This window comes from Capricornis sumatraensis, chromosome 11 (assembly GCF_032405125.1).
Source record: "Capricornis sumatraensis isolate serow.1 chromosome 11, serow.2, whole genome shotgun sequence".
In the NCBI taxonomy this organism is placed as follows: Eukaryota; Metazoa; Chordata; class Mammalia; order Artiodactyla; family Bovidae; genus Capricornis; species Capricornis sumatraensis.
Genome location: NC_091079.1, coordinates 100,376,877 through 100,404,538, shown reverse-complemented (window position 1 = coordinate 100,404,538; position 27,662 = coordinate 100,376,877). Strand labels below are relative to the sequence as shown.

Below are 27,662 nucleotides of genomic sequence, written 5' to 3'. Positions count from 1 at the left end.
AGTCGCTCAGTCGTGTCTGACTCTTTGCAACCCCATGGACAGTAGCCTACCAGGCTTCCCCGTCCATGGGATTCTCCAGGCAAGAATACTGGAGTGGGTTGCCATTTCCTTCTAATAGAGCGGCCTATATTTTTTCATAACGTATAACAGGTGAAATTGAGCTATTCATGTATTTTTTGTTTAAGGTCTGTCTCCATGCAAGGCACTTGCAAAGAAAAAGCTGACATGCAGTAGGCGCTCAGAAGGTGCTGGTTGGATGCATGAATAATCAGAAAGGCTACACTGTAAGGTTAAGCACCCAAGATTCCACAGCTGTATGTGGCAAAGTTCGGATCCTAACCTGTGTGTGACTGACACCTCTAACTGTTGATACATTGTTTCCATCACCTTATTCAGTTTCCAGCTAGAGAGGCATCACACATAGTGAGGAGAAAGCAGTTCTATTCCAAGATATTGGAAGCAAAACAAGATTAAATTACTTTGTTCCCGGTCTCTCCTATTTGTCCCCAGGGTGAGATATTGCAATAGAGGTCTACGTCCATCCATGCATCTCAGAATGCCAGATCTGTGCCCGATTTCCCTGTAGGTTACTCCCCTACTGAGCCTGTGCTAAAATCTAGAAGAATGTATAACCATAAAAAAAGTCTTTATCATGTTCATATGCACCAAAAACAGTTCACCTGACCTCACTTCAAAGCTGGCCATCTGCTGGGTCATGGAGGCCCCAAGGCTACCCAGACACGGCAGAACAAGATGTGTAAGAAGCTTGCAAATCGCACAGCCACCAGCCACTAAGACACTCGGGTCATCTAGCAGTTGACGTGCTGCGAACTATGGATATTAGGAGCAATAATGAAACAGGGTTCCCCCAAACCCTGCACAGCTCTGGCCTCCTCTGGGAAATGCCCACTACACAGTGAATTCACAGGCGATGGCAGGCAGGGGGCACAAGCTCAGACAGTTATTCTGCAGCCACACACATGTGGACTTGAACTCTGGTCCCTGCTGTCCAGCGGGTGGCTTTTGTGACAACTGGCCATCTCACTCAGCCTCAGTTTCCTCACCCAAAACAGGGCTAGTACTGATCTCATAAAGTTTCTATGAGCATTAATAACGTACTAAGCAACTGACAGTTTATTAAGCACTCGCCAAATAAATGACAGCACTGCTTCTTTCTTTTCGTTTTACAGACACATGTACCCATTCTCCCCCAAATTCCCCACCTGTCCAGGCTGCCACGTGGGAATGAGCGTAGCGTCGCTTCTTATCAAAGTTTATAGCTTGTTTTATCCAAAGGAGACTGTGTATACGGGACACAGCACAATATTGGCAGATGCACCTGAGGCCTGACAAGCAAAAGCCGTAAATAATATTACCTCGCACCCCGCCCCGCCAAGTCTTACGCAAGCCTTGCATTCTGTGAATACTTGTTGATTTATCGTACAAAGTAAGCCAGCTATGACTTCCAGCTGTTATGGATGCACAATCTAAAAATGAAAAGCTTTAGCTGAAAGGTTCCTCTGCTCTAATACATTTCGGAAAGCCATGGAAACTGAAGTAACTGCCTGAGACAGAAACCAGGAAATCCCCCCGTTCTTTTCAGGGAAAGAAAGAAACTAAATTTTGTGGACTCTAGACCAATGAATTTAACTGTTGTCTGGGTTTCTAGATGGTTCAAGATCCTAGTGAGGATGGTGAACATCTGAATACACGGAATAAGGACGCGAACAGAACAGTCATCTGGGAATGACATCCGGAGATCGGAATTAGACACTGAGTTCTCAGGAGGATCTAGTTAGAATCACACGGGGCTGTGAGTGGAGAGTGAGGCAGTCAGAACAGTCAGGGCTCAACTGTCACAGTTCAGGGACCAACAGAGGAAACTCAGAGCTGATCCGAACACCTGCTGAATTCTGGAAGCCAGAGTACAGAGCCATTTGCCTGGAGATGGAAAGGCAGCAAGACTCTAGCCACGGAGGAATCGCCTCTCTTTGACATAAGGTAACAATGCAGTGTAAGCGAGGAGAGAAAGCAAGCGAGCAACGGGGCTGCCTCACGCTTGCTCCTGTGGCGCGAGTGGAGCCCTCCGGCTCTGGACACAGCAGCTAGCCGAGGCTCAGTCGGAGTGTTCTGGTGGCTCAGAGGTAAAGAGGCTGCCTGCCAATGCAAGAGACGCGGGCTCGATCCCTGGCTCAGGAAGATCCCCTGGAGAAGGGACTGGTAACCCACTCCAGTGTTCTTGCCTGGGAAACCCCATGGACAGAGGAGCCTGGCGGGCTGCAGTCCATGGGGTCGTAAAGGGGGCACGGCTGAGAGACTAAACCAGCACACCTGCGGTTTCAGCTTTGGGTGAGCAGTGTGAGCTCCTCTGTCTGTTAGAGTCTCTGCAAGAAGACAGCTAGAGACGGTTCCGCACAGCCTTAGGAACGTTAGTGGGTCGTCTGAAAACTTCCTTTGCTGTTCAAGTACCAGAAGAAATAAAAGACATACTTTTCTCTTTCACCAGGAACTTTATTGAATGTATTCACCATTTTGTTCCATCACCTCTGCCATGTTTCAGGCAACTTCATAATTCCATCTTCCCAAAACTTTTTTTTCATCTTTTTGAGCAAAGAATTGCTCCAGGTGCCTTTTACAGTCTTCCAGGGAATTGAAATTTTTTCCATTAACAGAATTTGGTAAAGACTGAAATAAATGGAAATCCGAAAGTGCAATGTCTGGTGAATACAGGAGATGAATCAGAACTTCCCAGCCAAGCTATGACAGTTTTCGCCTGGTCACCAAAGAGGCATGCAGTACTGTGTTATCCTGATGGACATTCTTGCCTAACTCTGGGGGCTTTTGTTGAGTGCTTCTTTCCGTGGGTCTAACTGGGACCAGTACTTGTTGGAATTAATCCTTTGGTTTTTCAGAAGGAGCTCATGGTAGATTCCTTTCCAATCCCACCATACACACAACACCATCTTTTTTGGATGAAAACCGGCCTTTGGTGTGGTTGGTGGTGGTTAGTTTCACTTGCCCCACAATTTCTTCTGTCTCATGTTATTGTATTCATTTTTTATTGCCATCATGATTTGTTTTAAACATGGAACATTCTGACTAGGTCTCAGTAGATAGTCTCAGGCAGAGATAGGATCAAGAAGGCTTTTCTCTTACTTACGTGGAACCCAACCATCAAAGTGGTTAACATAACCAAGCTGATGCAAACGATTTTCAACCCTGACTTGGATATTTTCAGTGTAGCGACTATTTCTCAAGTGATATAATATTTTATCTGTGCTGTGCTGTGTCTGACTCTTTTCAACCTCTTGGACTGTAGCCCGCCAGGCTCCTCTGTCCATGGGATTCTCCAGGCAGGAACACTGGAGTGGGTTGCCGTGTCCTTCTCCAGGGGATCTTCCCGACCTGGGATTGAACCGTGTCTGTTGTGTTCCTGCGCTGGCAGGTGGGTTTGTACCACTGAACCACCTGGGCAGCCCCAAGATAAAGCTGATTGTTCTCAGTGAATCTCTTGATTTGATCATTGTCAATTCAACTGGTCGGCCCCCCGAAGCCGACCCAGAGACACATCTTCAGCCTGAAACTCCGTCAGCCCCTTTCAGCAGCTCAGTCAGTCACAGCACCTTCTCCATATGCTGCATAAATCTCATTTTGTGTTTCAGTTGCATTTTTACCTTTCTTGAAATAATAAAGCATAATATTCTAAATTTAACTTATATGCAGAGTACATCATGAGAAATGTTGGGCTGGAGGAAGCACAAGCTGGAATCAAGATTGCCAGGAGAAATATCAATAACCTCAGATATGCAGATGATATCACCCTTATGGCAGAAAGTGAAGAGGAGCTAAAAAGCCTCTTGATGAAAGTGAAAGAGGAGAGTGAAAAAGTTGGCTTAAAGCTCAACATTCAGAAAACGAAGATCATGGAATCTGGTCCCATCATTTCATGGCAAATAGATAGGGAAACAGTGGAATCAGTGGCTGACTTTACTTTTTGGGGCTCCAAAATCACTGCAGATGGTGACTGCAGCCATGAAATTACAAGGCGCTTACTCCTTGGAAGGAAAGTTACGACCAACCTAGACAGCATATTAAAAAGCAGAGACATTACTTTGTCAACAAGGGTCCATGTAGTCAAGGCTATGGTTTTTCCAGTGGTCATGTATGGATGTGAGAGTTGGACTGTGAAGAAGGCTGAGCACCGAAGAATTGATGCTTTTGAACTGTGGTGTTGGAGAAGACTCTTGAGAGTCCCTTGGACTGCAAGGAGATCCAACCAGTCTATCCTAAAGGAGATCAGTCCTGGGTGTTCATTGGAAGGACTGATGCTGAAGCTGAAATTCCAATACTTTGTCCACATGATGCAAAGAACTGACTCATTTGAAAAGACCCTGATACTGGGAAAGATTGAGGGCAGGAAGAGAAGGGGACGACAGAGGACGAGATGGTTGGATAGCATCACCGACTCAACGGACATGGTCCGGGAGTTGGTGATGGACAGGGAGGCCTGGTGTGCTGCCGTCCACGGAGTCGCAAAGAGTCGGACACAACTGAGCGACTGAACTGAACTGAACTGAACTGAATATGCCAAAAATGTAGTCTTTTTCTTCCATCTTCAATATTAAAATGACTACACAAAAATGCGCCAATTTTGATAACTTTTTAAATGCACACTGATATGACAGCTGTCACAATACAATCTAATTGTTTCTGATGAAGTTAAAGACAAGCACTACTCGGGGCTTCCCTGGTGGCTCAATGGTAAAAAATCCACCTGCCGATGTAGGAGACGGGTTCCATCCCTGGTCGGGAGGATCCCCTGGAGGAGGAAATGGCAGCCCACTTCAGTACTCTTGCCTGGAAAATCCTGTGGACAGAGGAGCCTGGCAGGCTGCATTCCATGGGGTTGCAAAGAGTTGGACACGACTGAGCGACTAAATTAACAACAAAAGCGGAACTAGAGCCAGTCTACAGGAAAACACGAACAAACTTTCTGGCCAACCCAGTTCTCGGCGTCAGGTCCCATCACTTCGTGGCAAATGGATGGGAAAACAGTGGAAACAGTGACAGACTTTATTTTCTTGGGCTCCAAAATCACTGCAGAAGGTGACTGCAGCCATGAAATTAAAAGATGCCTGCTCCTTGGAAGAAAAACTATGACAAACCTAGACAGCATATTTAAAAAGCAGAGACATTACTTTGCTGACAAAGTTCTGACTAGTCAAAGCTATAGCTTTTCCACAGTCATGTATGGATGGGAGACTTAGACCATACAGAGGGCTGAGCGCCGAAGAATTGATGCTTTTGAACTGTGGTGTTGGAGACGACTCTGGAGAGTCCCCTGGACTGCAAGGAGATCCAACCAGTCCATCCTAAAGGAAATCAGTCCTGAATATTCATTGGAACGACTGATGCTGAAGCTGAAGCTCCAATACTTTGTCCACCTGATGGGAACAGCTGACTCATTGGAAAAGACCCTGATGCTGGGAGGGATTGGGGGCAGGAGGAGAAGGGGACGACAGAGGATGAGATGGTTGGATGGCATCACTGACTCGATGGACATGAGTTTGGGTGAACTCCAGGAGGCGGTGATGGACAGGGAGGCCTGCCGTGCTGCAGTCCACTCACACGACTGAGTGACTGAACAACGATACTTTGCTAAGGTAAAGGCGATACAGGATTAACAAGATTGAGGAAGACAATCAGATGGAGTGAAAGTACGGTCTTCTGTTAGGGAATGAGGAAAGTCATGAATGGTCACCACTTCATCTAGCTGACACTGAAGGAATATAATGTTGTAATTTCTGTTCTCTAAGAATGCATATTCTTTGTCTATAATATATCAATTATAAAAAGAGAGTTAATCAAAGATCTGGAACCAGCACAATATGTTTCACACTGAGGTCATAAAAGCCAAAGATACGCTTTAACCTTTAAAAAGAATTATATTGGAGCACAGTTGACTTGGAATGCTGTGTTAGCTTCAGGTGTACCGCAAAGTGACTTAGTTATGCGTATACATATATCTATCCTTTTTCAGATTCGTTTCCCATGTAGGTTATTGGAGTTTTGAAGAGAGTTCTCCAGGATGCCCTTCAGCCTTTTAACAAAAGGAAACAGGAAACAATGGCAAGGGCAAGTTTTGTTTCTGTCTGCCTCAGTCATGTGACTTTGAACGACATGCAGACCATGTCGTGATGTGAGATGCATTTCTTCTTGTACACTGTACTTCAGTTTGAAAATCCTTTCAAAAAATTAGAGTAGGGAAATCACATGGCGCACCGCTGGTGAAAACTGGCCAAAGTCAGTGGAGTCCTGGTTTTTCTCAAACTTTAAACTTTTTAAGTTGTATTAGGGTTTAGCCAATTAACAGAGTCATGGCAGATTCAGGTGAACAGAGAAGGGACTCAGCCACGGATACACCTGTATCCATTCTCCCCAACCCTCTTCCATCCAGACGGCAACACAACACCGAGTAGAGTTCCATGTGCTCTACGACAGGTCCTTGCTGGCTATCCATTTTGAACACAGCAGCTGTCCACAGGGTCGCACAGAGTCGGACACAGCTGAAGCGACCTAGCAGTACCAGCAGCAGCGTGCACAAGAGTCCTGTTTTTTTTTTTTAATGAAGACTCAGCAGAAAGAGGCTCCACGCAATGCTACGCCAGCTTCAACATCCACATTTCTTTCAGTCTTTCTTTCGTAGCTTATTACTTGCCTAAGTAAACTGCCTACTAATGATACTCACTTTACCCTTTATGATATAGTGTCCTTTTAAAACTGTACTCTAGAGTATAATCATATTTCACACAGAAAAAACCTCGAACGTGACCCCTGGTTTTCATTTCCAGCCCTGACCCTGGCTGACTTCCAGCCTCTTGGGACCTCAATGTCTTCCTGCGCTTCTTTCTTATATAAAATGCAAAGGCCAGAAGAAAAGGTGGCTGAAACTTCTTTGGTTTTAAAATGTGGCTGTTTTGATTTAGTGGAAAGGCAGACATTTTTCCGTATCAATCTTTCCCGGGTACTTGGACGACAAGGCTGAGATCAAAAGATGAATCACTTTGCTGTACGCCTGAAACTAACAAAACACGGTGAGGCGACATGAATTTCTTTCTTAAATTATTGTTCTCCTTGCAACCACAAACCCCAGTTGCAATGGGATTGAAACTACTTTGCTGGGAATGAAGAGTTCTCTGGATGTTGGCCTATAAACCCCAACCTTACTCCCCAAAGCACATACCCCCAGCTGGTGATCAACCAACATCAGCTTCCCGGGCTTGCCTGGAGGTCCAGTGGTGAAGAACCTGCCTCTCAGTGCAGGAGACGCGGGTTTGGTCCCTGATCCGGGAAGATCCCACATGCCACAGGGCCACAGAGCCGAGACCCAAACTGCAGAGTCTGCGCTCTAGAGCCGTGAGCCACAACGACCGAAGGCCGCGCGCCTGCAGCCCGCGCTCCAGGACAAGAGAGCCGCGAGGAGAAGCCCGTGCCCCCCAACCACACAGAGGGCCCCTTGGGAGCGGAGACCCAGCTCAGCCGGAAACAAACAGATGAGTAAATGGCAGGACGAGCCCGCCTTCCCTTGTGCTCAAAGAGCACCTCTCACTGTCTGACTGTCCACCCCCCCCCCATGCTCGTGAAATGCAGGACTCTGCGTGTTTACCACACTCTTTAGGAATATGCGTGTCTGTGTCAGATAATTCCATCGCAGAAACTCGCATTTCAAGGGCTGTCTGGGCTGCTACTTGAGGACCCCAGCCGAGGTTTCCTCTCTTCCCAGCACTCGGGAGTTCTTGCAGAGCAGGGAAGGCAGTCTGGCAACAAGGACGGGACTTCCAAAAAGAACAGAGACATCCTGCGCCTTGCCGAGTGACTCAGTGCTGGCCCGGTGCTCCCTGAGTCACAGCCGATCCACCACCCACACCCTGGAGGGCATCCTGCTGACAGAGACAGCCACCGTCCCGGCTGCCAGATCGCTGGCATTCCGTGAGGAAACCATGTCCTTCTCTGCATCTGCTGATTTAGTGCCCTGGCACGGGAAAACCCTTCGGAAAGGAAAAGCAGAACTGGGTTGTGATCACAGCAACGATGCTCTAGCGAGCGCCTGTTACTGCAGAGCAGCTCAGACCTGACCCTTGCCTTCCGCAATCGCGCTGTTCACTAACACGTGATGACGGCTGGAACCGGCACGAGAGACCGAGCCCCAGGCATGCAGGGGGCGGCGACATCTGTGGGTCTAGAACCGTCAACAGAAACTTCATGCATGTGACAGGGGCTAAGCTGAGTCTCGAACTAAGAGGAAGACACACAGGGCAGGGAAAAGGAAGGGCATTTCCAGAAGTGGGAAGAATGAAGTGAGCGTCCAAAAGCGCAGAGGCAGAAACGCACCTGGCCTGTCAGCATGGAGCAAGAATCAGCATGAAATATTATCTCTGTAATCGGCATTTTGCCTCCCACACTGGATCAAAGGAGTATACCCAGCCCATCTCATTAAAGCAATATGACTCATAGAGCAGGTCTCACTAGGCAGCTTTTCTCCGGATCTGCATTCTATAAAACCGTGTCCTAGAAAGTGTGAAACTCTTCCTACCGCCTCTTTGTGGTTAATCGGGAACCCCATTCTCCCACATCTCTTTGATCTGACCTGCTTCTGGAGTGAGAGATCTTGGTCAATTACAGAGCTGGCTGAAATTCGATCAAAAGAGTCCATTACTATATTGCACAATACTGCTGAGACCTGGAAAGGGTGGAAGAAAAGGCTAAGGAGGATCTCTATTAGAAAGAAACTTTAGTAGAAAAAATTAAACACTGACCCACAGAATTATTAAATAAAATACCACCTCATGTCATAGGAAGATGAGCCACAAACAGATTAGATGTCTATCTCGTTTGAAGTTTAGAATCAGCACCGTCTCTGCAGGCACATCTGAATCATTGAGTTGATATGACTCATGTCTTACCTCGAGGCTGCTACTGACTGTTGCCTAGCATGGGCACCGTGCAAGAAAAGCACCAGTCCCGGAAAGCGAGCTCCCCACTTGCCAGGAGGACCGAGAATGCCGCCGGCCACACCATGAACGATGCTGCGCCCACCAGGCCCACAGCCACCACAGCCGCCCCCAGCAGGGCGCGCTGGGGCGACGTAGGATGGGAAAGAACAGAATACCAGCCAAAGAGAGGCAAGGCTCACATCGAAGCAGTGTCTTCCATGCGCCCAGACGCTCGCATCTTCACGTGCACAGGAAAGAGCAAGTCCATCTGTCTGAGGTGCCTGCCCGTTTCTCTTTAATTAACAGTCATCTTTCGATGCTCCCACTAGCTGGCTTTCATTGCCAAAACAAACCTGGCATGTACAGCTGGCTCCTCCCTCCCCTGTTTGGAGCCGTCCCTAGAGGAACCTGAGCGGCTGTGCCCGGGGCACAGCTCCCGCTGTGAGGCTGTGCTTCTTTCATTGTCTCAGTTGACACGCATGTGGGACGCCACATCTGTCCAGATGAAGCATTTTCTAATGCTACCTGGCTGGGCACAGTTTTTTTAATTCACCCATCCAGAGAGGACACCTTTCTCTCATTAGCTCAAAAGCTTCTTAGAGGTGAACTGGGAGTTCTGATCCTCCTTCTGGACGCAAGCTTTATTAATAAACACGCTGTAGCTTACTCAACTTTCTCAGTATTGGGGATAAACAAACAAGAAGCTGGAGAATAGATGGGGCAGAATTAATTCAGTCCATTCTCTGGAATGCTGTCCCTGCATGAGCGCCCCTGCTCCCCCGTGTCAGCGCACCCAGTGAGAGGCACAGCCCACTTACCTCGCTCTCCTGGGGAGCCTGGCACACCTGCATTTCCTGGGAAGCCTGGGGCGCCTGGGGGTCCTTGCTCACCAGGAGTTCCCGGGGAGCCTGGCCTCCCAGGCTCTCCGGGAGGCCCCTGGATGGTCCGCACTGATGTTGAGTGGCTGGGAATCTGGTTAAGGATGGCCGTGTACCTGGACATGTGACCTGAGACAGGAAAGACACACAGCATCCGATGAATGGTCATGCGTGCAATGGGAGAACTGGACATACTATCTGTCAAGGCTCCGGACAATTCTGTTAGACACCCACCAAGGCAAGAGGCATATCCCTCTGAAATAAGTTGATTTCCAAATGAAAAGATTCTGCATTTCCCTTTGGATGATATTAGCAGCTGGACTGTGTTCAAATTCCATCTCATGCATTTGGAATTCCACAGCTCACGTCAGCATCTCAGTAAGTATCACTGAGCAGAGGTCATAAATTTTATGTTTACCCCCAACATTTATCTGACCCCTAAACCCTCACCCAGCAGTCCCCTTTCTCCAGCAATTTCCACCCAAATGATTTGTCTTTTTTCCCAACCCACAAAGCCTACCCCACCCTCTTGCTCACAAATCCCTAGACAAGCGCCCTGTTTCAACTCATCTCTTCATTGCCAAGCCTTTTTGCAGAAACCTTTACTTGAGTCCCAGCTGCAGAAACTCTCACTAGCTTTATTTTTTTTTTTAATTTGGCTTTCTCTCATTATCCCTTAACTCAGTTGAGCCTGTAAGAATGGATGTTACTAAGCACAAGTAAAAACTGAGAAAATATTTGACATCATAATTCCCCATTTTCCCAGCATCGTCAGTAGACAGCATTTCCCTACAGAAGTGAACTTTCCAAATGACTATGATTTATTCCTCTTTAAATACCCAACCCTAAATAAGGATTGGCAACCGTTTCTAGAGGGGAGATTTCTAAGATACGGCCAATGCCTTCTTAAGCCTAGGGGCAGGGCCGTCATTAGGACAGGGCGGCTGATGACGCAGGCCCGCCAGGAGGCTCGCTCCTGGCAGTCCGGGTAGGCGCAGCCTTTCCGCCCCTGCGGTCTCAGCTTCCTGCTCTGATAAAGGGGCGTCCTCCGCTACTTCTCCAGAGGTCGTCACTGGAGCCTCACACAGTTCAACGTTTCCTAGCATAATTCTTCTGATTAGCTCTGGACTGAAAAGCAGATAACCGAGCAAGTGAGGAATTCTAAGCCACGTGGTAACCACGCTCTGAGGCGGAGCTGAAGGGAGGAAAGATGAAGCTCGGTGACAGAGACGCGGAGAGGCTGAGCTGTGCTCAGGGGGCCACATCCAGTCTCCGCCGCGTCCTTCTCCGACAAGGATGTTGACAGGCAGGCCCTCCGTTTTACAGGCCTGTTTCAGCTCTGGTATAACCCCGCTGGTTTCCGAGAAATTATTCACAGGAATCTGACAATTCCTGAGGGGAAAAATTGGATTTTGAAATCTCAATTTTTAGGCCACATTTCAAACGATCACATATCCGCACAACATTTTTATTCCAAAGTGGAATAAGACAGTAACTATTGTGATATAGTCCTTATGCTATGGCCAATGAGTCATATTAGGATTTAACCCTTAGGCTCCTTAAAATAGTTCTGTACCCATTTGCATTGTATACTTGAAATGAGAAACCTACAAAAGAATCCAAGATACAGGTTAGCTGCAGACATATTCTCCTTAATGTTGTTTCCCTTCTACAATTAATTGTGTTTTCAGAGATTCTTCTTTCGGTATTAATTTAAGGCGTTTCACTTGTAAATTCTCTGTCTCACACACGTGCTATTTAGAATAAAACGGACTAGCGGTAACATGGAGGGAGCATCGAAACTAGGGGGCAAGCTCGGGTTTCAATGGAGAAATGGGGCAGGCGTGCCGTGGAGCGTGTTCGGGGGCAGGTTCTGGCGTGGACCCGAGGACCCCGTCACACGCCCCGCGAGGCTTGTACCCGGGCGTGCGTGTGCTCCTGTGTTTGTGTTTCACGGCATGAGTCTTGCAGAGAAGGGCCTTGGGCTAACCAAAGGCACGGACAAGAAAGAGAGACTGATTTAAGTCCGCAGGCTGGGGGGCGAGTTCTGCTGCCCTAGTTTGGCAGCTTTCAAGTCCTCAGCACTTGATGAAGATTTATTTATTTGGAGACATGAAGAAGAAGTAGAAGATGTGATCTGGGCAGTCAAGTTAAACCTACACGGGCGAACAGGGGGCTTCCAGACCAACAGCAGAGAGGAATCTGGCGTCTGCACCATCGCTGTGGGAGGCCAGGGTAATCTGTAATGAGGCTGCATCTAGAGCGGCAGTGACCCCAGGTGGGTCAGCGATGGCCGGGTGCGAAGCTGGCGGGCCTGCACCGAGACAGCGCCGAGCCCGCACTCGCGCGGAGCGCGCGTCTCCGCCCGGCCGGGAGCCAGCGCCGCCGGCGCCGCGGCGCACTTACTCTGGATGAGCTGCTCGCACACCTGGCGCGCCACCGCCCTCACCATCGCTTGAGACTGAAGGTCGCCCTGGAGGAGAGAAAAGCGGAGCCCTGACTGCCGGCCGCGGCCCAGCCCGGGGCAGGACCTCCAGGACGGAGCTGGCACTGGACCCACCGTCGCCCCCGGCCCTTCGCCGCCGAGCGACGGGCAGGACGGCCCACCGCGCGCGCAGGCAAGGGGCGAGCGCCCCGCACGCGCCCGCGAGGCTCCCGAGGGCCCGCTTCGGTCCCAGATTCTAAGAGAGTTTCGTGTTTGGAACAAACCCATTAACTATATATTAGTGAACGCCTTCTTTGTCACTCTTTAGAGCCTGTAAAATACAGCGCTTTCTCAAGCAGTGGCTTACCGATTACTAATAGCAACCAGAGGAGAGACGCTAACTCCATTTACAGAGTTAAAAACGTACTGCCCAAGTTTTCACCGAGGAAGTTCTCACCACTGCGTCTATCAGAAGTGACTGCACGATTATCTGAGCAGCGGCACAGTTTCTCAAAGGAGAGAAACAGCCCCTGAAATAACCTGTTTTAAGCCTCACGGCCAGTGCTCTGACCCCGCACGTCACTGTTTTCCTGGGTGCCGATATCCGAATACCGCTCGGCGTTTTGAACAGAGCGTTTACTTCTCTGAAACCTCTTCCCATCTGCTGTATAATGTCTTCATTAAATCCACTCTGTGAGCTAAATGAGTGGTCCTCTCCGTTTCATCCCTAAACAAATGCTTCAGGCCACCTAGCCGGACTAGCGGAGCTGCAACGCGAAGCCAGCTGGCCTGACCTCCAGCCCTAGGGGTGGATCCGCTTGAAAAGGTGCTCACAGTCGGGTGAGCTGGGGTCGGGGGAGGCGGGTCGGGGGTCGGGTAGTGAAGCGATGACTGACTGGGACAGAGAATCGCCCTCCCTCACCAGGCTCCGGGACGAAGCTACGCAGCAAAGGGCCCGGAGATACTCACCCTCTCTCCCCTCTCTCCCTTTGCTCCAGGGACACCCTGCAAAATTGTAAATTGTCGAGTTAGGACGCTGCACTCAGCCAAGCATGATGGTACGCATCTTTTCTGATTGTATGAAGAGGTTTCCCTTAGAGCTCATCATTCTGCAGCGAAAGTGGATACACAGCCACAGGAATACACAGACAGTAGCCTGTCATCCCGCCAAGCAGCAGCGTCTCTGTGCTGTTCTTGTTACCTCGTTGGTTATCCATTTATTTAAATTTATTTATTTGTAATTGAAGGATAACTGCCATACAATATTGTGCTGGTCTCTGCCATACAACAAGATGAAGTGGCCGAAGGTAGACATGTGTCCCCTCCCTCCTCAACCCCTCCCGCCTCCCTCCCCATCCCTCCCCATGCCACCCCTCCAGGATTTACGGAGCCAGGTTTGAGTTCCCTGGGTCACACAGCAACTTCCCACTGCGATCTGTTTAACACATGGCAGGGTTAGCATCCGTGTTACTCTCTCCACTCGCCCTGCTCTCTCCTTCCTTCCTCCCTCCTCGTGTCTGTAAGTCTCTTCTCTGCGTCCACGTCCCCACTGTGGTCCTACAGACATCTTAAACATTTCACTTGCCCAGTCTCTGCATGCAAAGTCACAGTACGCTTGAACACAAAATTGGGATCCTGCAGCAATACTGCTTTGTAATACAGTGTCACTGAATAAATCATTCACATCTTTTCACACGAAATGCCTCTCTCCCCTGATGCTGCACAATCGATTTCACAAATCTCTGCTGCGAAGAGACATGGTTTTCATTTTTGAAAGCATATCTCTCACAGAAAGGAAAACATCTTCCAACCTCAGAGCTCAAGCGAAAGGTGGAATCTGTGAAACGCTAGCTCTTCACTCTGCTTTCCATTCGGGATTAACAGCACGTGAGGCTTTCTCCCTGATTCTCCCTGGTAATGTGAGCCTGCATTAACGTGAGTTCCCAGCTCAACTATTGTTTTATTTTGTGGCTTAGCTACTCTTTGACCCATAGGAAACCTTACCATATCTGTAAAAACTTTTGCTGAAAAACAATGGTTTTTTTTTTTTTTTTTAGTGTTTGTGCAATGAAATTACATGTATAATGCAAAACACGTGTCTTCAGAAGAATTTCTTCTTGTTGTTTCAACTCCAAGGCAGGGTAATAAGTTTACCAAACAACACTTTTTTATAACCTCTACCAGAAGGATAGAAAGTGCCATTTACAGATGGAATTTGTCACGCTGTCAGGCTGTTCCCAGTTGTTACTATAATCTCAACAGGTCCCAAATCAAACAGTCTCTTTTCCAAAAATCTCTATTCAGCTAGTCATCCAAAATAAAAATTCTGTTCATTCCATTGTGTGCAGGTAAACTGGCTTTCTGGAAAAATGAGACGCCCTGACCTGTACTGTTTGTGGCTGTCAGAGGTGTAAATAGTTGTACTGGGGCTGATTCAGGTGACAAACAGGCTGTCACCGAGGGTGGGGTTCCAGAGGGAAGAGGAGCGCGACACCCACTCCCTGAGCAGGTGCGGCCCGGCCCGCCCGCCCCTCTGTCCTCCTTCCTTCCCCTGCTTCTCGCACGCCTGCCTCTCACACACTCACGCGTTTTGTTTTGTGTTGCTCTTGGCCGTGCCCTGCGGCACGTGACAGCTTACTTCCCTGACCAGGGGCTGAACCGAGCCCCTGCAGTGGGAGCTCGGGGTCTTCGTGACGAGACCACCGAGGAATGCCCCCCACACTTCGGCATCGCAGCCCCTCTCGTACCCACCCCTCTGCTCCACCACCCAGCTGCTGGCCCAACCATCTCACGCCAGGGCATTCGCGCCTTCCTTCTAGCCAGCCTCCCTAACGAGGGACCCTCCTCTTCCGGCTCATCCTCTGCACGGCCACGAGTCTCGCCCTCCGATGCAGTTCAGGGTGCAGTTCAGAAAGCTGGGTGACTGCTGGCCGCCGGCAGCTCCGCCTGCATCTGGCCACCCGGTGACTCTCAGATACCCGTGTGGCAGTCAGAGTCCTCGCTTTCAAAGGCTTGTTACGAGGTGTGGCCCCAACGTCCACTACCATCTGCTTATCAAAAGTACGACTTCTCATTCCTGCAGACCTGGTCCAGTCAGTATATCAGAACACTTGTGAGAAAGGTATTAAGCGTGTATCTAATATATTAAGTGCCAGCAATATTCTAATGCATTACTCAAGTACCCCCTATTCCATACTAAATCTTTATCATTGTATACTTTTAACCATGTGTGTGCTCATTTGCTCAGTCATGTCGGATTCTTTGTGACCCTATGGACAGCAGCCCGCCAGGCTCCTCTGTCCCGGGGATTCACCAGGCAAGAACTCTGGAGTGGGCTACCATTTCCTCCTCCAAGGGCTCTTCCAGAACCAGTGAAGCCTCCTGTCTCTCCTGTTTGGCAGCTGGGTTCTTTACCATGCTGCCACCTGGGAAGCCGTATTTAACTATGTGACACAAAGATCTCTCTTCTCGCTATGGAGATGGTGAGATCCCTAACGCTGGGGACCATAACTTATATTACTTTACATTTCCAAAACCACCTAGCCTGTTAAAAGAGTCACTTGACTATTCAGTTAAGTGCAATGTTAAATTAAAATATTTCTTATAAATCTAGGACTGCTGCCTACTTCCTTTTCAAGCATTTGATGCAATACAAATTCAAATACAATTCAAATTCAAATACAATACAAATACAATTCCCCAAAGTCAGGAAACAAAAGTTAGTATCTGTTCCTCATGTTTAATAAGCCAAGAAATGGTTTGTAGATACTAGTGGTTTAAAACTCAAGCTGCTTTTACCACATGTCAAGTACACATCTCGGCACATTAACTCATTTAAGCTGTCTAACACCCCTGTAAGGTGAACTCATTTAATCCCTCCAACCATCTCATCCTCTGTCATCCCCTTCTCCTCCTGCCCTCAATCTTTCCCAGCATCAGGGTCTTTTCCAATGAGTCAGCTCTTTGCATCAGGTGGCCAAAGTATCAGAGTTTCAGTTTCAACATCAATCCTTCCAATGGACACCCAGGACTGATTTCCTTTAGGATGGACTGGTTGGATCTCCTTGCAGTCCAAGGGACTCTCAAGAGTCTTCTCCAACACCACACTTCAAAAGCATCAATTCTTCGGCACTCAGCTTTCTTTGTAAGGCCAACTCTCACATGCATACATGACTACTGGAAAAACCGTAGCCTTGACTAGACGGAATTTGTTGGCAAAGTAACATCTCTGCTTTTCACATATAAAGAGAGTGATGCATTGAGAGGATAAATAAACTGCCCAAGGTCACACAATAAGAAAGTGGAAAGTCTGGGACCAGAAGCCACTCAGCTGGTTTCCAGAACCCTTGCTCGCCACAGTGCACTCTACTGCTGCCATGAAAGAGGGCACTGCTCAACACATTTGCTAGCCTGAACCTGCCATTTCAGTGTGGGCAATACTTTTCTTAATGCAGTAATTTAAAAAGCAAACAAACACCTCCCAAATCTCACTCCAGTCATTCAGAATTAGTCTTTGAGTCATTTCTTAAAATCTATCTCATCTTGAATATTTTTTGTCTCTGAACCAACGTATTCTTAATGTTTCCATTGCTAGCTATCATGTGTTAACTTTTCCTGTTTGAAACTTGGTCAAAGAAACCTGAGCGATGAGGGGAACGGACAGCAGCAGGTGTCGGCGCCTCTGGTGTGCAGAGACTGATGCGTTTAACGAGGCCTGAAATTCCTCACACTCAGCCTACCAATGCTTGTGCCAAAGTAGCCGCAAGACACAGCAAGGTGGTCTCCCGGAAAGACACGTTTAGTGAACACATCTGAACGACAAGAAATTGTTTTTTATTCCAACTTCTCTGACGTCTTTTCTTTGATTTTTCGTTTTTCAAAATAAAAACAAACTCAAAATTCCTGAGTGAACGAAGGTCTGTAACTCCACCAAAACAAGCTTTGATGGAAAACACACAGTCCCTGTAGATGTCGGCAAGAAAAAGTGGCATATTTTACTTTGATTTCAGGAACACTTGACATGCAAAGAAAAGAAAATACAGTAGCTACATTCACAGATTTATAGAATTTAGTGCTGAAGGAAAGAAGAATGATCTCATGGTCCAAGTCCCAAATATTAGGTGTCTGCTGCTGCTGCTAAGTCACTTCAGTCGTGTCCGACTCTGTGTGACCCCATAGATGGCAGCCCACCAGGCTCCGCTGTCCCTGGGATTCTCCAGGCAAGAACACTGGAGTGGGTTGCCATTTCCTTCTCCAGTGCATGAAAGTGAAAACAGAAAGTGAAGTCGCTCAGTTGTCTGCTAACTAAAATCAAAATACCCCTAGCTCAGCTCTGAGTTGAGCTTCCATGCCTGACCCTAAATCTGTAAAACTAATCTCCTCATACTCACCTGAGTACCAGCCTAACTAGAATGTAATCACACTTTCGCTCTTTGTTTTACCAAACGTTTATTAAGCACGGTAAGCCCCCTACGCACGAACCTTCAAGCTGTGAACTTGCGAAGACGTGACCGTGCTCTCCATCAGAGGCAGGTGCGGGTGGGGCACCTGGCCCCCACCCTCGCTGACGCCCTCGGCTTGCCAGTATCCCACCCTCCGGTCAGTACCCCCTTCCTGCTCGCTTGAAGCCTGCCCCGTGTGCCAGCTGTTGTCCTGGACACCTGCACTCTGCCAGGAACTGGACTGCAAGATCAAACATGTTTGCTTTATTTGTTGTGTTTTTTATGTACTTTTGTGTGCGAAGCACTATAAAGCTGTCACAGTGCAGTAATCCTGCCGACTGCGCCAGCTGGAGACCCAGGCTGACTTTGCCCGACTCATGAACAAACTGGGTTGACGGCTGCGCGCTCGGAATGGAACTCATTTGTATGGAATGGACTTACTCTACCCTCTGAGATGCTGAACTGGGGTCTAGGAGTAAGAAAGAACATGAGTAAGATTTAAAATATATATCTGCCCTCAAGAAACCCTGCTTTTTGTGGCGAGATGGATGTTGACAGTTAATGCAGTCTCCCACGCCAGGAGGTAAGGCTGGGAGGGGGACCTCAGACGGAAGAGCACTGTTTAGAGAGAAACCATCAGGAGCTCCCGGGGGAGAAAGGAGAATCAGCAACCCAGACGAATGGAAGCGCCTCCCCCGAGGCACACAGGGTGTCAAGCGGCATGAGCAACACTGCGAGAGCATTCAGTAAAGCGGGACTCAGCTCCGAGCAGGGCCTCTGGGGAGCTGTGCTGGAGGGAAAGTGAGGATTCAAACGAAGGGCCACCCGCACCCGCGGACCACACGGGACCCACCCACCGCGGCCAGGGGTCCAGGGAGCAGACTCAAGACAGGAAGGGACGCAACAGGGAGCTCTGCGCGACGCAGGTCCCTCTGCAACCGGAGGAAGGACCAGCCCAGCGCCAGGCAGAGGCGGGGACCCGTTAGGGCGTCTGGGGACAACCTTGCAGAGGAAGGAAGAGGGCCTGAGATTGGAGTTCTCAGAGCTGGTGGGGACGGCGAAGTGTTGGCAGCAGCGACGAAGCGAGAGCGAGCGGAACAATACGGAAACGGACGGCTCGGGGCTTGCCTGAGCTCGTCTTGGTTTCAGCCCAATCCCCTCTGCAGGAGGCCACCCTCCTGTCTTCCTGGGGCAGAGCACACCCATCTTTCAAATCCACTGCCACGCTGCCTCCTCAGGGGCTGTTCTCCCCACCCCGCCACTCAGGGGACAGGGCAGACTGTATCCCTGCCTGTCTCCCTCAGTGGGGATTTCATAGCGACCTTCGGGCCTTTCCTGTAAGGCGTTTCCCACTTTCTGCCCTTGGTTATGTGCTCTTATACACTGAACAAAACCACCATCCTCTCTAGACTGTCCATGAATGTAAAAGGTGTCTTGGTCGTCTTTTGTGTCCCTCATGGACACCTACCTGCCCTTCACATCTCTTGTCCATATCGTTCCGTTCACTCGCTCAGTCGTGTCCGACTCCTTGTGGCCCCATGAACCGCAGCACGCCAGGCCTCCCTGTCCATCACCAACTCCCGGAGTTCACTCAAACCCATGTCCATTGAGTCAGTGATGCCATCCAATCACCTCATCCTCTGTTGCTCTCTTCTCCTCCTGCCTTCAATCTTTCCCAGCATCAGGGTCTTTTCCAATGAGTCAGCTCTTTGCATCAGGTGGCCAAAGTATCGGAGTTTCAGCTTCGACATCAGTCCTTCCAATGAACACCTAGGACTGATTTCTTTTAGGATGGACTGGTTGGATCTCCTTGCAGTCCAAGGGACTCTCAAGAGTCCCTTCTTCTCCAACACCATGGTTCAAAAGTATCAATTCTTTGGTGCTCAGCTTTCTTTATAGTCCAACTCTCATATCCATACATGACCACTGGAAAAACCATAGCCTTGACTAGATGGACCTTTGTTGACAAAGTAATGTATCTACTTTTTAATATGCTGACTAGGTTGGTCATAACTTTCCTTCCAAGGAGAAAGGGTCTTGTAATTTCATGGCTGCAGTCACCATCTGCAGTGATTTTGGAGCCCCCCCCAAAAAGTCAGCCACTGTTTCCACTGTTTCCCCATCTATTTCCCATGAAGTGATGAGACCAGATGCCTTGATCTTCATTCTCTGAATGCTGAGCTTTAAGCCAACTGTTTCACTCTCCTCTTTCCCTTTCATCAAGAGGCTTTTTAGTTCCTCTTCACTTTCTGCCATAAGGGTGGTGTCATCTGCATATCTGAGGTTATTGATATTTCTCCAGCAATCTTGATTCCAGCTTGTGTTTCTTCCAGTCCAGCGTTTCTCATGATGTACTCTGCATAGAAGTTAAATAAGCAGGGTGACAGTATACGGCCTTGACGTACTCCTTTTCCTATTTGAAACCAGTCTTTTGTTCCATGTCCAGTTCTAACTTGCTTCCTGACCTCCTACAGATTTCTCCAGAGGCAGGTCAGGTGGTCTGGTGTTCCCATCTCTTTCAGAATTTCCCACAGTTTATTGTGATCCACACAGTCAAAGACTTTGGCATAGTCAATAAAGCAGAAATAGATGTTTTTCTGGGACTCTTTTGCTTTTTCAATGATCCAGCATAGCTACTCAATAAATATTTTTGAATGAATTAATTGGGAAACTGACATTCTGAGAAGGCAGGTAAAGAAGCTTAAGCGATGTGGCTACACAGCCAGTTAAGGCCGTGTGAGGGTGACGCCTGGAACCCAGGTCTCCTGACCTCTGATGCAGAGCTCACGGTGCAGCGTGACACTGGCACACCCGCCGGCATTTATTTCCAGCTGAGCTCAGCTTGCACGCGCTTGCTCACTGTCTGCTCTCCTGCAGCGGAGGCACCTTGAGCTTATGCCTCGGGTAGGAATTAAAACAGCAGCAGCAGCGATGCACGTTCTGCCCTGGGAAGTCAGCAGCTGAAGGCAGCGTGCGTGAAAGCCAGCCTTTTCCTGGCACAGACCATAGGAAACAAACTATTCTCAGCGGGCAGCATGTCTCTCCTGGTCTCTCTCCCTCCTGCCTTCCTGGACAGCCATCCACGGGAAATCAATCAAGCTTTCACCCCGAGAGGCACAGCCCGTCTGGCAGGAGGCAGGCGTGCGGCTGTGCCCACCCAGCGTCCCAGGGGAACTCTGGGTTGGGCGCTTCAGGGAGCCCCTGGCTTTGAGGAGACTCCAGTGCTGCCTCTGGCACAAACGCCACTGTCAAGGGCCCTTTTCTGCTGATTGGCAGCAACTGAAGGGAATATCAACAAGCGTTCTATTTCCAGGAAAAAACTACTGCTGTTTCTGAATTTATTTAAAGCCCATGTTTAAAGTCTGCTCCAGAGCTACACAAGGCCAGGTGGTTCGCAGGGTGGGGCCCTCCTTACTTTCTGCATTTCAGAGTCACTCTGTCCCCTCACACACAGCCGCCATCCTGTGCCAAGCACCCTCTAGGGCCTGTTCTTCCTTCCTATCCATCCTCCTAGGATTAGGATCAAGTCGAACTGGATTAAGGGACACTGCACAAATGCATTTGTTTATTGTCCAACCAAATTTAAACCAGTTTTGGGTTTATTTTTGTTTGTTTCTGTTGCGCCTCAAGATGCCTCAAAGCCTTTGACACCCTAAGATTTCTCATGACTTTCTGAGAAACAGATTTAATACGCTGTCTCTGACACTTTCTTACCCAGAACCTTTTGCTCTCTGAACCCTGCGGACGTCTTCCGGAACTCCTGTTCCCCGAGCACATTACGGGAAGTGGACTAAAGCAGAGATAACGGAAAAGGATGTGTAAGGAGAGCCCTCCAGTCTTCCTCTGTGTCCCATCACTAGCTTGACTTGAAGAGAGAAGATCTAAAAAGGTTTTGAACAATGACAACGTAACTACATCCCAGTCGGAATAAGTTTACGGCTTTTTAGAATGACTACTAAAGGGAGCTTTCAGTTCAGTTCAGTTCGGTCGCTCAGTCGTGTCCGACTCTTTGCAACCCCATGAATTGCAGCACGCCAGGCCTCCCTGTCCATCACCATCTCCCGGAGTTCACTCAGACTCACGTCCATCGAGTCTGTGATGCCATCCAGCCATCTCGTCCTCTGTCGTCCACTTCTCCTCCTGCCCCCAATCCCTCCCAGCATCAGAGTCTTTTCCAATGAGTCAACTCTTCGCATGAGGTGGCCAAAGTACTGGAGCTTCAGCTTCAGCATCAGTCCTTCCAAAGAACACCCAGGACTGATCTCCTTCAGAATGGACTGGTTGGATCTCCTTGCAGTCCAAGGGACTCTCAAGAGTCTTCTCCAACACCACAGTTCAAAAGCATCAATTCTTCGGTGCTCAGCCTTCTTCACAGTCCAACTCTCACATCCATACATGACCACAGGAAAAACCATAGCCTTGACTAGACGGACCTTTGTTGGCAAAGTTATGTCTCTGCTTTTCAATATGCTATCTAGGTTGGTCATAACTTTCCTTCCAAGGAGTAAGCGTCTTTTAATTTCATGGCTGCAATCACCATCTGCAGTGACTAGGAGCCCAAAAAAAATAAAGTCTGACACTGTTTCCCCATCTATTTCTCATGAAGTGATGGGACTGGATGCCATGATCTTTTTTACTGAATGTTGAGCTTTAAGCCAACTTTTTCACTCTCCTCTTTCACTTTCATCAAGAGGCTTTTTAGTTCCTCTTCACTTTCTGCCATAAGGGTGATGTCATCTGCATATCTGAGGTTATTGATACTTCTCCTGGCAATCTTGATTCCAGCTTGTGTTTCTTCCAGTCCAGCTTTTCTCATGATGTACTCTGCATAGAAGTTAAATAAGCAGGGTGACAATATACAGCCTTGACGGACTCCTTTTCCTATTTGGTACCAGTCTGTTGTTCCATGGCCAGTTCTAACTATTGCTTCCTGACCTGCATACAGGTTTCTTAAGATGCAGGTCAGGTGGTCTGGTATTCCCATCTCTCAGAATTTTCCACAGTTTATTGTGATCCACACAGTCAAAGGCTTTGGCATAGTCAATAAACCAGAAATAGATGTTTTTCTGGAACTCTCTAGCTTTTTCAATGATCCAGCGGATGTTGGCAATTTGATCTTTGGTTCCTCCGCCTTTTCTAAAACCAGCTTGAACATCAGGGAGTTCACGGTTCACATATTGCTGAAGCCTGGCGTGGGGAATTTTGATCATTACTTTACTAGCATGTGAGATGAGTGCAATTGTGCGGTAGTTTGACCATTCTTTGGCATTGCCTTTCTTTGGGATTGGAATGAAAACTGACCTTTTCCAGTCCTGTGGCCACTGCTGAGTTTTCCAAACTTGCTGGCATATTGAGTGCAGCACTTTCACAGCATCATCTTTCAGGATTTGAAACAGCTCAGCTGAAATTCCATCTCCTCCACTAGCTTTGTTTGAAGTGATGCTTTCTAAGGCCCACTTGACTTCACATTCCAGGATGTCTGGCTCTAGATGAGTGATCACACCATCGTGATTATCTGGGTTGTGAAGATCATTTTTGTACAGTTCTTCTGTGTATTCTTGCCACCTCTTCTTAATATCTTCTGCTTCTGTTAGGTCCATACCATTTCTGTCCTTTATCAAGCCCATCTTTTCATGAAATGTTCCCCTGGTATCTTGAATTTTCTAGTCTTTCCATTCTATTATTTTCCTCTACTTCTTTGCATTGATTGCTGAAGAAGGCTTTCTTATCTCTCCTTGCTATTCTTTGGAACTCTGCATTCAGATGCTTATATCTTTCCTTTTCACCTCTCTTCTTTTCACAGCTATTTGTAAGGTCTCCCCAGACAGCCATTTAGCTTTTTTGCATTTCTTTTTCTTGGGGATGGTCTTGATCCCTGTCTCCTGTACAATGTCACGGATGTCCATAGTTCATCAGGCACTCTATCTATCAGATCTAGTCCCTTAAATCAATTTCTTACTTCCACTGTATAATCATAAGGGATTTGATTGAGGTCATATGTGAATGGTCTAGTGGTTTTCCCTACTTTCTTCAATTTAAGTCTGAATTTGGTAATAAGGAGTTCATGATCTGAGCCACAGTCAGCTCCTGGTCTTGTTTTTGCTGACTGTATAGAGCTTCTCCATCTTTGACTGCAAAGAATACAATCAATCTGCTTTCAGTACTGACCTTCTGGGGATGTCCATGTGTAGAGTCTTCTCTTGTGTTGTTGGAAGAGGGTGTTTGCTAAGACCAGTGCGTTCTCTTGGCAAAACTATGTTAGCTTTTGCCCTGCTTCATTCCGCATTCCAAGGCCAAATTTGCCTGTGACTCCAGGTGTTTCTGGACTTCCTACTTTTGCGTTCCCGTCCCCTATAATGAAAAGGACATCTTTTTGGGGTGTTAGTTCTAAAAGGTCTTGTAGGTCTTCATAGAACCATGTAACTTCAGCTTCTTCAGCATTACTGGTCGGGACATAGACTTGGATTCCCATGATATTGAATGGATTGCCTTGGAGACGAACAGAGATCATTCTGTCGTTTTTGAGATTGCATCCAAGTACTGCGTTTCGGACTCTTTTGTTGACTATGATGGCTACTCCATTTCTTCTTAGGGATTCTTGCCCACAGTAGTAGATATAATGGCCATCTGAGTTAAATTCACCCATTCCAGTCCATCTGAGTTCGCTGATTCCTAGAATGTCGACGTTCACTCTTGCCATCTCCTGTTTGACCACTTCCAATTTGCCTTGATTCATGGACCTGACATTCCAGGTTCCTGTGCAATATTGCTCTTTACAGCATCAGACCCTTGCTTCCATCACCAGTCCCATCCACCACTGGGTATTGTTTTTGCTTTGGCTCCATCCCTTCATTCTTTCTGGAGTTACTTCTCCACTGATCTCCAGTAGCATATTGGGCACCTACCAACCTGGGGAGTTCCTCTTTCAGTGTCCTATCTTTTTGTCTTTTCATACTGTTCATGGGGTTCTCAAGGCAAGAATACTATTTAATTAATTTAATTAGAATTTATGTATAATTATATTGTAAATACATTGTATAGATTATATGATAAAAATATAATTGATATTAATAAAACAAGTGATAATAGTTATAATTAATATCAATCATTTAAATAACATGTTGTTTAATGGTATTGTTTATTATATAATTAATTGTTAATTAGTTATTTTATAATTATTGGTTTTTATAGCTAATAATTATTATAATGGTTATTATTATAACTAGTAATTAAATAATTTATTTCATTCCCTGAGTTTTCATTTACACCACTGTTCACTTCTGTGTTCAGTTCAGTTCAGTTCAGTCACTCAGTCATGTCCAACTCTTAGCAACACCATGAATCGCAGCATGCCAGGCCTCCCTGTCCATCTTATGTGTTAGGGTGTGTTTTAAGGCAAAATTCTGTCTTTCTCCTACAACTTAGGGAAGAAAAACCTATTCCCATCCTCACTAATCCTTGACTTTGTCCAGGAGACAGGCCTAATTAATAGACATCATCGTACCCAACCCCTGAAAAGATGCATTGAGTTAACTTAGCCAAATACAGAATGGCAAACAATGTAAGCATATATAAGCGGGAGCGTAGCTGCAGATCATTCCGTCGGGACCATTTGTCTTTAGCCCTGATGTACGCACAGTCTGATCTTAATCTTTATCCTAGGAGAGTCTCTGTTTTCCTCACGGATTCCCCAAGAGTCCAATACTGGAAACACACTTTGACCACAAGAGACACTGTCAATTTAAACACACAAGTAAGCCAGAAGGATGCCTGGGCAGCCATCCTGACGGGCTGCGGCCACATACTCACAGGCGGTCCGAGGGCACCTTGGGGTCCCATGCTTCCTGTGACCCCGGGGACTCCAGGGGCTCCGGGAATGCCCTAGTGGACAGGAAGATGGAGCAAAGTTAAAGACAGACGTTCCCAACAAAACAGCTCTCCAGAAGGGGCAGCAAACAGCACCCCCCACCTTCCTGAAGCCGAGACTTCAGGACTCACTGCTTATTCCTGTTTCCAACTACCACAGAATTAAGGAAGACTCTCTTTGGAAAAGTCTCCACTATGTTGGTTAGATGTAATTCTTTCAAATTCAAGCCTTACCTGTGTCTAGTGAAAAAGAAATCAGTGCAGGTGATCTTATGGCCAAGTGCTTCGCAGGTGGAATAATCAAGCCCCCCGGACACATTCCTTTTAGAGGATGCTTAGGAAGAGCGCTGCCCCAGAGGCTGAGCCATCACACTACAGCAAAGATGGCTGCAGAGGGAAGGCCTGGCAGCAGAAAAGCTCTCACAAGAAGTGAACGGTGTTAAAGCAGCACCACGCCCCAGCAGTTCCTGGAAATACTTACAATTGGCCCTGGTGGACCTGGAGGGCCGGACGATCCGTCCTTTCCAGGAAAGCCCTGGGGGAAGAAAAACACGGCGTGTCAACTCTGCAGCTGCTTTATGTGGCTTTCAGAAAAGGTGCATTTAATCCCACTTCATATCTGGGGCAGCAAGTCCTGTCATTTGCTCCAAACTTCCAAGGATTCACTGCTTTTAAACCCTTCATGGGAACTGTTCTTGGCAAAGACTTTTGTGTCTGTTGGCTCTACGAAATAGCCCAATGTAAGAATGTTAGGTGTAAGAAATGCCACTTATAAACTTACACAGGAACTTATTTTCAGAAAGTGGTTTTTTATTATTATTATTTAATTAAACGTAACTAGTGAGAAGGGGGATCAATTCTGGTCATTAACAACCAGACACAGAGATGAATTAGTGTCTTTCAGGACCCAAGAGTTTAGGGACAGGGAACCCCTATCACAGGAATCTAATAGTATATTACAAATTGGGAGTACTACAGTATCGGGCTCCCTTTTAGCTCAGATAGTAAAGAATCTGCCTGCAATGCTGGGGACCCAGGTTCGATCCCTGGGCCAGGAAGATCATCTGGAGAAGGGAATGCAACCCACTCCATTATTCTTGCCTAGAGAATTCCATGGACAGAGGAGCCATGGGGTCGCAAAGAGTTGGACACAACTGAGCAACTAACACACACACACACTCGCACACACACACACACTCGCACACACACACACACTCACGCACACACACACTCGCACACACTCGCACACACACTCGCATACACACTACAATGTCTGTAACTCTGAAGCTCTTCAGGGACTGCCTGGGGGTGGATCGGGGGTCTTCCTGCGAAGGTGATACAGTTTTGACTGTTGGGCAAGTTTGCTGAATGAAAGTCAACATGAATACACGTTTGCTTCTTATTACATGATTGAAGAGTTAAAGGCAGAAAGCAAATGATGCTCTTTAAAAATTATCATCTCCAATCACTGAATGTGTGTGTGTTATCTTATATGAATGTTAAAAAAAACTAGAACACCTGGAGTGGCCTGCTGTCAGAGGGCTGCGGTTCTTGGCTGTGGGTGTGGGTCTTTCCAGTCTCAATTTTCTAATAAATTCATAAAGTTTTGTTCAAGACATTATCTTCTACTACGTGGAGAAGTGGACTTCTCCTCTTGGGACTTGTCCCTCCTAGAATAGTCCATTCTTATGCTAAGTCGCTTCAGTCCTGTCCAGCTCTTTACGACCTTATGGACTGTTGCCCACCAGGCTCCTCTGCCCATAGCATGCTCAGGCAAGAACACTGGAGCTAGTTGCCTTGCCATTCTCCAGGGGATCTTCCTGACCCAGGGATCGAACCTGGGTCTCTTAGTCGCCTGCGTTGGGCAGGCAGGCTCTTCACCTCTAGCGCCACCTGGGAATCCATTCTCATCTCAAATCAGTTCAAACCAACATCCGGCAGCGTCCGTGCTGCCTCTCCCAACCCCTTTCTGAAGCGCGCCACTTTCCCAGTGAACCTTCCCCATTCTTCCTGCACGTGAAAGCCCTCCTCCTTAGGGGCCCCCTTTCCCTCTCCCTCT

The 27,662-nt window shown here is 47.7% G+C and overlaps 1 protein-coding gene across 7 annotated transcripts in view; it reads right to left on the bottom strand.

Annotated features, from left to right (window-relative positions):
- The window catches only part of COL14A1 (collagen type XIV alpha 1 chain), a 231,080-nt gene that overhangs the window by 19,653 nt on the left and 183,765 nt on the right, over positions 1-27,662 (bottom strand). For all 7 annotated transcript variants that reach the window (XM_068983360.1, XM_068983358.1, XM_068983361.1 and 4 more), the window contains 5 exons: positions 26,085-26,138; positions 25,547-25,618; positions 13,266-13,301; positions 12,278-12,344; positions 9,812-10,000 (listed from right to left, as the gene is read on the bottom strand). In XM_068983360.1, the coding sequence (XP_068839461.1) occupies positions 9,812-10,000; positions 12,278-12,344; positions 13,266-13,301; positions 25,547-25,618; positions 26,085-26,138 (418 nt within the window). The remainder of the gene's footprint in view (positions 1-9,811; positions 10,001-12,277; positions 12,345-13,265; positions 13,302-25,546; positions 25,619-26,084; positions 26,139-27,662) is intronic.